The sequence below is a fragment of the Pseudophryne corroboree genome, chromosome 9 (assembly GCF_028390025.1).
Source record: "Pseudophryne corroboree isolate aPseCor3 chromosome 9, aPseCor3.hap2, whole genome shotgun sequence".
Taxonomy (NCBI): domain Eukaryota; kingdom Metazoa; phylum Chordata; class Amphibia; order Anura; family Myobatrachidae; genus Pseudophryne; species Pseudophryne corroboree.
The window spans coordinates 445,194,759-445,206,122 of record NC_086452.1 but is presented as its reverse complement, the minus strand read 5'-3'; the positions used below and the strand labels follow the sequence as shown (position 1 = coordinate 445,206,122).

Sequence of the window (11,364 nt, the reverse complement as noted above, 5' to 3'; positions counted from 1 at the left end):
GAGACCTGCGTTCAGACTCCCTCTGGAGCTAATGGTGTCCAGTAGCCTAAGAAGCAGAGCCTATCACTTAAGTAGGTCTGCTTCTCTCTCCTCAGTCCCACGATGCAGGGAGCCTGTTGCCAGCAGTGCTCCCTGAAAATAAAAAACCTAACAAAATTCTTTTTCAGAGAAACTCAGGAGAGCTCCCCTGTAATGCACCCAATCTCCTCTGGGCACAGGATCAAACTGAGGTCTGGAGGAGGGGCATAGAGGGAGGAGCCAGTGCACACCCATTCTAAAATTCTTTATAGTGCCCATGTCTCCTGCGGAGCCCGTCTATACCCCCATGGTCCTTACGGAGTCCCCAGCATCCTCTAGGACGTAAGAGAAAAATAATTTCATTACATTTAGGCCGCACACTAAAATTAACGTTTATTTTGAGGTAACGAGGCAATTTATTTTTTTAACCCCAAAAATTAATGTACTGTAGTTGGATTGCTAAAGGAATTTTCAGTGCGATTCTGCAAGAAAACAGCTGGCAGAAGGCAACTCGCACCTGCTGTATTAAGATGGACTCCACAGAGATTCTAAACGGAGGCTTAACAAAGAGTATCTTTCACTTGTCTTAAGCTGGGTACAAACTGGCAGATACCTCTACAGACGGATCAGGCAGTGTGTTGTGCACACACAATGCCAGACCCACAGAAGTCACTCACTGGGGAGGCAGTTACATGCGCCCGCCCAGTCGCGCTGTCAATCCCTGCCGGCTGGTGCAGCAAGTGTACGAGCGGTCGGCTGACCGGCCATACACACGGAACGATGTATCAATATATCTGTAGATATATTGTATATTGGTCATCGTGTGTGCTGCAGGGCCGACACGATCACAGACGGCATTCACAGACAGATCGTTGGTACACACTAGCCGGTGGGCCAGGGATATATTGTCCGTTCAATAGAACAGCCAATATATCGGCCAGTGTGTACGCACCTTTTGAAAAGTCTGAAGATTAAAGGTCAGCAAGATACAATGTGAAATAAAAAAATCAGCATTTGCTATATTTTATCCAACACAACAAAAGTACTCTCTTGCATATGTAATCCTTCACACATATCCGGAGCATTCATGAGGCAGAGCCGTTGCGGTTTTTCCTAAAGAAATGACAACCTGCAAAAACAAATGAGTCCGCTACTGTAGAGTTTTATTTCCTTTATTTCAACACTGTTATTTGAAATATTTTATAACTGGAAAACAAGAGATACATATACAATATTGTTGGTCAGTTGCACTGGTTGAAAGACTAGCGGTCATAGCTTACAGGTTTCAGTTTGAGAAACATACAAGATGTTACAACATAAATTAATCCAGATCACAACATTCACAGGATGTTTTCAGGTTTACAACAAAACACAAATGGATACAACTCAAAATGAGGCCACCATTAAAGCAAACCTAGCATTAGAAATGCGGAAAAGCTTCTGTAGTTTTGTCTGTTCAGAGCAGATGAGTTCAGAAACATGAACTTGAGATCAACGCTACAATCAAAACTTAATGTTTACTATACAGTACATCATGTAGGGTGAAACATATTTGGTGGGACACGGGGGGTAATTCAGAGTTGATCGCAGCAGCAAATTTGTTAGCAGTTGGGCAAAGCCGTGTGCACTGCAGGGGGGGGGGGCAGATATAACATGTGCAGAGAGAGTTCGATTTGGGTGGGTTATTTTGTTTCTGTGCAGGGTAAATACTGGCTGCTTTATTTTTACACTGCAATTTAGATTGCAGTTTGAACACACCCCGCCCAAATCTAACTCTCTCTGCACATGTTACATCTGCCCCACCTGCAGTGCACATGGTTTTGCCCAACTGCTACAAAATTTGCTGCTGCGATCAACTCTGAATTAGGCCCACTATCTTAAGTGCTGAAAAGGCAAAACAGAGAGTCGCGCTCTCCAGCAGAATCCGCACTCCTGCCAGACGCAAGTGAAATAAAAGTGCAAAATGAGGTTACAGCAAAGTAATAGAAGATGTGACAATGCAATGCATGACAGCAGCAATAAAGAGATCACTAAACAATGCAACACATACTGTATTATAATGCATTTGTGTTTAGAAAAGACTGAGATGCATTTATTAATGAGAATTATTAAACGCAGGGCATTTTAGTAATCGGGTGTATGCTGCTGTCAACGGAGACCTTTAGTAAGTGTCAAAGTGGTATATGTAATAGGGTACGATATCTGTCAACCCGGCGTGCGAAGTCTGTAGGTCTAAAGAGGCAATCATTCAAAACGCAGGTTTTCGAACTCAACCCCAAAACAGTACATGTTTTCCAGGTCTCCTCGAAGAATCACAAGTGAAATAATTTGCTCCAACTGTGCATCTTTTAACATGTGACAGTGAGAAATAAAGACACCTGCACACATGCTACAGTAGGTGATCTGGAAAATAACTGTTTGGGGTCCTGAGGACTGAGTTTGAGAACCACTGCTGCAGGGAAGAAGACAGTTCTCAGATTCAGGGAAGGAGATTTTGCATATTTTCTGTGTGTGAGGGGCCTAATGGTGGGAGAGTGGTTACTTGGCAAGCGCACGGGATCCCGGCGGTCAGCATACCAACGCCACGATCCCGAACATTGACAATGCTGCCAACCACAATACCGGCTAACAGGGGCTATTCACACTCGTGGGTGTCCACGACACCCACAGAGTAGGAATAGAACCTGGGGCGAGTGCAGCAAACCACAGAGCCCGCTACGTAGCAGATGAAGCGAGCCCTCAAGGGGTTTTGTTCCCCCCCCCCCCCCCCCCCTCCAACTCTGCTGCCGGGATCCTGTGCACCGACCACGTAACCCTAACGGTGGAGTTACCCTTTAAGCGCTTGCTTCATGTGGACAATAAAGACGATCAAAATAGTAATATACATTGGGGAAAAATAATTCTGAATACCCGGTTATAGCAATCTGCTGTATATAACCAGAGGGATTCCCACAAATAAATAACTTTGGAACACTACCCCCCCCTTTTTTTTTTACACTGCCTTTTAGAATTATCACCCTAGGCAAAACCTTTTAAATGATTGCCGCTTTAAATATACATCAAGATTGCCGTTCTAGAACTATACATCCCAGCATGTCCTGCCACAGTTTTTCTATGAGGGCATTCTGGGATGTGTAGTCCCATAACAATTGGAGAGCCGCATGTTGTATCCTTATGCGATGGTATTATATATGTAGTATTAATAACTAGCAGACAAGTTAAAACTTTGGAAGTTTTTACTGATTAATGTAGAAATTAAAAATACATACAAAGAACACAGGTGTCCAGTGTTTGCTGCGTGTGCTCCGGATACACCACCCCCACATTATACAATATGTATGACAATGGAAATCTGGAATTGTATTTTATTGTTCGTTCTATCATACAGTACATGTAAGCAATATTTCTGAATTGATATTTAATGCTAAAATCTTTAGGTTTAGTTGCAGCATTTGCTAAAAAAATAGGATTCACTCATGCATATGCTTTTGGTAAATAAAATATATAACTATTTCAGTTTAGCAATATCAGTAAAAAATTTAATAGCAGACACGAGACACGTTGGTTAGTTTTATTTTTAATGACGCATGCTTTAAAAAAAAAAAAAGGAAGTAAATAAAAATTACCCCTATTACATTTTTTTTTAATCTCAACTGTTTTGCTGTCATCTACTCAACGGAGACATAGACTTTCTCACTATGAAATGGTGCCTCATGCCTCAGTAATGTCATTAGAGCCAGTGAATTGATAGGCGGAGTATTGTTCTCAGCTATTGGCAGACAGAAATCCTAACAGTCACATAAGGGCCTGCAATAAGCACAAGCGCCAGTATTATCTATAGCACAGGTTCTCAAACAGGACCCCACACGGTTCATGTTTTGCAGGTCACCTGTAGATTTTTAAAATGTGACAGTTGGTGATAACACAGCGCAGCTGCCGGATGAAATGGAAAACGTGACCCGTGTGGGGTCCTGAGGACAGAGTTTGAGAACCACTGATCTATAGTGATATTAACGGTAATAAAATGTAGAAAAAAAAATTAAGAAATCAATTACTTGAGAATTGGTCTTAACGTGATTTTGGCAATAATACTAAAAATCTTTAAATGTATAGAAGAGCGTTTAGCAGCCAATATTTACAAGAAATCCTCCTATCGCAAGCCTCCGTTATAGGTGGAAGCATTACTGGTGAAAATGGCGCTCTTCCAAGTGTATATACTCGTATGTTACAGACTGGATTAAGGGTAACATCCTCACAGTGTGACTGCGTTTTAGAAGTCTGAAAATGACAAACATTCTGCAGATTATTCTCAACATCTGGGAGGTATCTTAGATAATTTAACCACCAGTTAAAAGGCTTCAGTTAAACATGATGATATTCGAGTACGTAAAAATGACACGTAAAAAAGAATACTTACGCTGATGTCTTTTCAAATTTTCTTTTTGTAACAATGAAAGCCTTTTTGTTACTACACTTAGGGGAAAATGCACCAATATCCCCCCTAACGAAATCTTAACCTTATGTGACGAATCAGCTGCTCATCTGCAAGGCTACTTCATAGAAAGACATTGGGGGTAATTCAGACCTGATCTCTTGCTAGCTGTTTTTTGCAGTCCTGCGTTCACAGTAATTTTCGTGTATTTTAGCTGTGCAAGCGTGCGATCGCATGTGCAGCCGAGCGGTACAAAAAGAGTTTGTGCAGTCTCTGCGCAGCCCAGGGCTTACTCAGCCGTTGCGATCACTTCAGCCTGTCCGGGACCGGAATGGACGTCAGACACCCGCCCTGCAAACGCTTGGACATGCCTGCGTTTTTCCAACCACTCCCAGAAAACGGTCAGTTACCACCCACAAACGCCTTCTTCCTATCAATCTCCTTGCGATCGCCCGTGTGAATGGATTCTTCGCACAAACCCATCGCAGAGCAACGAACCGCTTTATACCCGTGCGACACGCCTGCGCATTGCGGTGCATTAGCATGCGCAGTTCTGACCTGATCGCAGCTCTGCAAAAAAACGCTAGCGAGCGATCAGGTCTGAATTACACCCATTAAGGGGTAAATTCAATTAGACGTGAGGGATGTGAATTGCTGTAGTGACAGCAGGGAACGTTGGCGATGGCACCTTAAGACGCACCCCCACCTGTATTGTTTGTATGCAGCACTATGGGACTAAAGACCAAATCTGAGACTTTGCCGCTGACATAAATGTGGCATATGGCTGCGCTTACTTGTAGGACCAGCTGCCACACAGCTAACTGAATTGACCCTTTAATCATTCTGCATACCATGACATACAGTACCGTGGGCTGCAATGATTCTAAAAACCAGTGACATCATTTGCACGTCACTCCTCCGTGACTGCATTTTACAGTTCTCAAAAACCAACTGAGTTTGGGGGGGGGGGGGAAATGTCCCTTTTATAAAAGTTCATCCATCTCCCTGTTCACCATAAATATGCCCAATGTTGTCAGCGAAAAGGCTATTGCAGAACTATAGCGCTTCTGCAACACCTGGAGAGAGTAATATATGTAGGAAACATTCTCTCATAAACTTACAGGTCAGGGACTGTCAGTTTTGATACATAAACAAAACCACGGTTCAGTATAGAAAACGTCCGAGAGACGACATGCCATCCTATAAACCCAACAGGCATATAGCAAAGGTGTACGTGCGGAAAGATACAAATCTAAGATTTCCAGCCTACACTTCTACCCTCTCGCTGGATGATCTCAGAAAGCTAAAAAAAAGGTCAGACCCGAAAAAGCATTAGGAAAAAAAATCTGAAATAACATCTCTAATGCCATATTATAACTTTTTAGCAGCACGATGCCCTGTAACTACGGAAAAACAAACTGGCTAAGCGTCTTCTCTAGTAGAAGGGTCTGCGCTAACACTGCTCTGTAACAAGCCTCAGACTAGCCGGGGGTTTCGTAGAAAATAAGAAGACTATAAATGGCATTTGTAAACGATTTTGTCAATGTGCCACATCAGTGCCCATTCAACCGCTCTCTTGAGAGATTTGAGGGAACTCTCGGTATATTTCACGGATAATCATTTTGTCCATCAGGCAGTGAGGTCCTTCCTCTTCTTCATCTAGAATACGCTGTAGTGTACTGTGCAGGTCTGGCTGGCAGTGGAGGTGGTGCAGGTAATCCGTCGAGCGGATGATGGAGTGCATCAGGGACAGATACTCCATTCGTAGCTACAGGGTGGAAGGATTGAATAATCAGAGCAGTAGTATGCAGGAGTTATGTGCCAATTTCTATAGCATGTACTGTAATAAAATAATAGGATATGGGATTGACAAATGTTCTATAATCGTAACATACGGCGCAAGAGGTCTGGCACGAGGGAGCCGAAACGAGCGATGCAGCATCGGTTTTACTCAGATTAGCACAATAAACAAGTATCTAATCTCAAATGAATCCGTGCAGTCTCGTGATGTGGTTCTTTCACATTGGGGCAGATGCATAAAGCAGTGATAATCGCAAGGAGATGACGCACCAGCCAATCAGCTCCTAACTGTCAATTTACATATAAGAGCGGATTGGCTGGTGCGTTATCACCCTGCACTTCTCCCTTCTCCAGGCTTTATGCATCTGCCCCATTGCGTTACAATAAGACACAAATTCGGGTGAAAGACGCGAAAGAGACACTCCACGCCGGCCTACTTGCATGGGAGCTGGCGTGCAGAGGGGCAGTTTGGCATGACTGATGACATCTGTAGCAAGGTCTGTGGCACACGAAACGGGGCAATTTCGCAGGATTAGAAATTAGGTGAATGTGGCCACATCTGTATACGACAAACCCACACTTATCATTTAACCTAATAAATATAGTGAAAAGTCTTTTAAATAAATAAAGTATGTGATATTTTTTTCTCAGCCACAGCATAAATATATATTAGCCATTTCACACTGGGCAATATATATAATGTTACCATTTCACACTGGGAAATATATAATGTATCTGAAATGTGTCTTAGCTAGAGGGAAAGTGTTTTATTTTGCAATCAAAGCTGAAATATTCACTGTAATTAGAAAAAAAAAAAAAGAAGGTACTTCCACTGATGTTATGTGCATAATTCAACATTAATAAATATACAAGTACAGCATTACGCAGAAATGATGAGGCGCAGTCACGGCCTGGAATTGCTGCTGTATATCAGCTCAACTCCAGACTATAACCAAGCACTGGACCTTTAAACATAGAATATGACGGCAGATAAGAACCACTTGGCCAATCTAGTCTGCCCCTTTTTAGAACCTTTTGGTAACCTCAATACTATTTGTTTCTTAGTTCTTAGTAAGGATATCCTTAGGTCTATCCCATGCATGTTTAAAATGCTCTACTGACTCTACCACCTCTGACGGGAGACTATTCCACAAGGCCACTACCCTTTCTGTGAAGTTATTTTTCCTCATATTTCCCCTGAACCTCCCTCCAGTCTCAGTGCATGTCCTCGTGTTCTAATACTTCTCTACATTTGAAGAATGTTTCCCTCCTGTACCTCCCTTGATACATGTGAGAGTGTCTATTATGTCCCCCCTTTCCCTTCGCCACTCCAAACTATACATATTAAGATCTGTTAGTCTTTCCAGGTAAGTTTTGTGGTAGGCCATGCACCATTTTAGTATTTCAGATGGGGCCTTACCAATGACCTATACAGTGGCAATATTATTTCTATCTGCTGCTGATTCCTCTCCCTATGCAACCAAGCATCTGACTAGCCTTCATCATTGCTCTGATACATTGCTTACCTACCTGCCTTTAAGTCACCTGAAATAGTGACTCCTAGATCCCTTTCCTCCTCAGTAGTTTCCATTATAGTGCCCTTGATTCTATACTTAACCTTTGGGTTTTGAGAACCAAGTGCATAATTTTGCATTTTTTAGCATTAAACTGCAGTTGCCACGTTCTTGACCATTTCTCAAGTCTACCTAGATCATCACTCATTTGTTTTACCCCTCTCGGTGTGTCTACCCTTTTGCAAACCTTTGTCATCTGCAAAGACATACTTTCCCTTCAATAAAGTTTGCAATGTCACTGATGAAGATATTAAAGAGAACTGGTCCAAGTACAGATCCCTGGGGTACTCCACTGGTAACATTTCCCTCCCGTGAATGCACTCCATTTACTACAACTCTCTGTTTTATATCCTGCAATCAAGATCTTATCCATTCAACCATCTTTGTATCAAATCCTGAGCTTTCAAGTTTATCTACAAGTTACATGAAATCCTGGAACATGGTTTTAAAGCGAGTCTTACAGGAGATATTCAATTATTTATTGTACACTTATCTGCGTACATCAGGTAAACATGTATCACTTCCTTATGTAGTTACACACAGTGTATGACGCACACTTGCCTTCAGAGGAAAATAAAGCTTATAGAAATTGACCTGGCCGGTATTCTATAAAACAATTGCAGGCCCCTCCCCGAATCAGACACCAGGCTCACCTTATCCCCAGGAGATAGATCCGCTATCTGGCGCACTACGATATCGATCATTACCATCATATCCGAGTGGTAGAAGCTGTTTGCCGTGTCTACGCTGGCAAACAAATCTTGTAGGACCTTCAGGACAGAGTGCTGAGGCTGCGGCTGGTGTTTGAAGATACAGACAGGATCATCTAGTGATGAGAAGACAGATAAGCGACTGCTTCATTACACAAATCCACGGAGGAGAACGGCCGGGGCGTCGGACACTTACCGCCTCGGTTGAGAAGAAGCAGCAGCTTTTCTGTAAAGATCTTGACATGGGGACGCTTGCATAGGGTTTTCATGATTACATTGTTTGCGGGAACTGATACAAGGAGTGAAAAGGATTACAGTTAATGTGTGAAAACAGTTTGCTCTTGAGCAAATTTTTGGGGGGGTTAAGGTTGACACACACTGGCCGATATATCGGCCGTTCTCTTGAACAGCCGATATATTGCGGGTCCATCGGCCAGTGTGTACGGGCGATATGTCTGAACGCCGTCGTTCACAGACATATCGCGTCGGCTCCGCAGCACAGCCGACGGCCAATATATCTCCGATATATTGGCACGTCGCTGTGTGTGTACGGGTGGTCGGCCGACCGCCCATACACATGCTGCGGCAGCCAGCGGTGATTGTCAGCTGAACTGTATGCTCAACACACTGCCCGATCCGTCCATAGATATATCTGCCGATCAATTGATCGGCAGATATATCCATCAGTGTGTACCCACCTTTAGGGTCTGGAAGGCCTATGTGCAGTGCAAACAATGGTGTGCTTACGGCTGAATGAGAGGACGTACAAACGTAACAAGTCCTTTGTTTAGATTTGTTACTAATACTCATTGTGCGACTCCAGGGGTGATTCGGTTGTGCGCTAGGCAGTAGCAGCTTGCGCCTGATGTTTTATTTGCGCCCACCTCTGAGAATCAGGCTCTCTGTAACTCACCGGTTATGTGCAGGTTGAACGCCAGTAGCACGTTGAGGAATAGGTCAGGCAGCTGCTCGGTGGTGTCAGATGGCAACCCGTCCTCAATGACGTCCAGCAGGAACTGGACAAACTGGCTGCTCAGATGCTCTGTGATAACGAGAGGGATAGGAATGTATTATTGCTGCGGCCTGTGTACAGCACATGGACGGACTCCGGTCTTTGTTCGATGGCTGCGAGTGCCGCTCACATGAACATATGTCTAAGCTTCTGCGTAGAGGGAAAATAAATGATAGCCAGCACCAGCAGAGACCATGGCAAACACGCCTGAAGGAAACGCGCTGCTACGCTGGTTTACTAACTAATCGCCAGAGGCAAAGCCCAAGCGTGCAAGTCTCTGCACAAGCTACAGGAGAACGCCAGCTGTTTTATTCACATTCTCACACTGACGAGAAGAACAATCGCTGCAAATAATTCTGTGTAATTGCTGCTGCTTTATGGTTAAATTACAGCAAATGACGGCAAATAGGGACTTGTCCGGTGGAAGATACAGGTCACTACTAGCAGATCCCACAATGGCCCCCACACTCACAGGTGTCATCCGCCTGACTGCTCCCGCTACAGAGTGCGACGGCTTCCACTGCTGCAGTACCACCAAAATAGCGGAAACACACAGAACTCGTCATATACAGTATAACAGGGCCAGTGGTTTCATATCTAGGCATGTCTGATGTTCCATGTGGTAGCTGGGTACAGGAACTGATCTGCCTCACTTAACCCACCAATATCACAGCAGAGCCCCCACGAAAATCTTATAACCAGCTCCTAAGTGCATTATAACTAATTGGGAAAGCAGCAGCATGGGCCCACTCATTAAAGCACACAGTCACAAGCCCTGCTCGAAACTCTGCTGGAGATCTGTGTAATGAATACCTGTGATCTTACAGAAAGGGCAAGAGGTTGAAAAGTTAAGTATTAAGCACACATCTAATGCAGAAACTGTAACTGAACAAAATATATAGAACTTACCACCCTCCAGCACCAACATATACACAGTTCCCCACCACCTGCACTAATATATACACAGCTCCCCACCCCCTGCTCTCACACACTCCAGCACCAACATATACACAGCTCCCCACCCCCTGCTCTCACACACTCCAGCACCCATACACAGAGCTAACCCCCCCCCTGCTCTCACACCCTCCAGCACCAACATATACACAGCTCGTACCCCCTGCACTCACACTCCAGCACCAACATATACACAGCTCCCCACCCCCTGCTCTCACACCCTCCAGCACCAACATATACACAGCTCCCCACCCCCTGCTCTCACACCCTCCAGCACCAACATATACACAGCTCCCCACCCCCGGCTCTCACACCCTCCAGCACCCATACACAGAGCTAACCCCCCCCTGCTCTCACACCCTCCAGCACCAACATATACACAGCTCGTACCCCCTGCACTAACATATACACAGCTCCCCACCCCCTGCTCTCACACACTCCAGCACCAACATATACACAGCTCGTACCCCCTGCACTCACACTCCAGCACCAACATATACACAGCTCCCCACCCCCTGCTCTCACACACTCCAGCACCCATACACAGAGCTAACCCCCCCTGCTCTCACACCCTCCAGCACCAACATATACACAGCTCGTACCCCCTGCACTAACATATACACAGCTCCCCACCCCCTGCTCTCACACACTCCAGCACCAACATATACACAGCTCCCCACCCCCTGCTCTCACACACTCCAGCACCCATACACAGAGCTAACCCCCCCCTGCTCTCACACCCTCCAGCACCAACATATACACAGCTCGTACCCCCTGCACTCACACTCCAGCACCAACATATACACAGCTCCCCACCCCCTGCTCTCTCACCCTCCAGCACCAACATATACACAGCTCCCCACC

General features: G+C 44.8%; 1 protein-coding gene across 2 annotated transcripts in view; it reads right to left on the bottom strand.

Annotated features, from left to right (window-relative positions):
• Positions 1–1,174: 1,174 nt before the first annotated feature.
• Positions 1,175–11,364, bottom strand: part of NCKIPSD (NCK interacting protein with SH3 domain) — a 297,008-nt gene continuing 286,818 nt past the window's right edge. For both annotated transcript variants that reach the window (XM_063941150.1, XM_063941149.1), the window contains exons 10-13: positions 9,448–9,576; positions 8,731–8,823; positions 8,478–8,650; positions 1,175–6,218 (exon numbers count right to left, since the gene is read on the bottom strand). In XM_063941150.1, the coding sequence (XP_063797220.1) occupies positions 6,015–6,218; positions 8,478–8,650; positions 8,731–8,823; positions 9,448–9,576 (599 nt within the window). In that variant the 3' untranslated portion in view covers positions 1,175–6,014. The remainder of the gene's footprint in view (positions 6,219–8,477; positions 8,651–8,730; positions 8,824–9,447; positions 9,577–11,364) is intronic.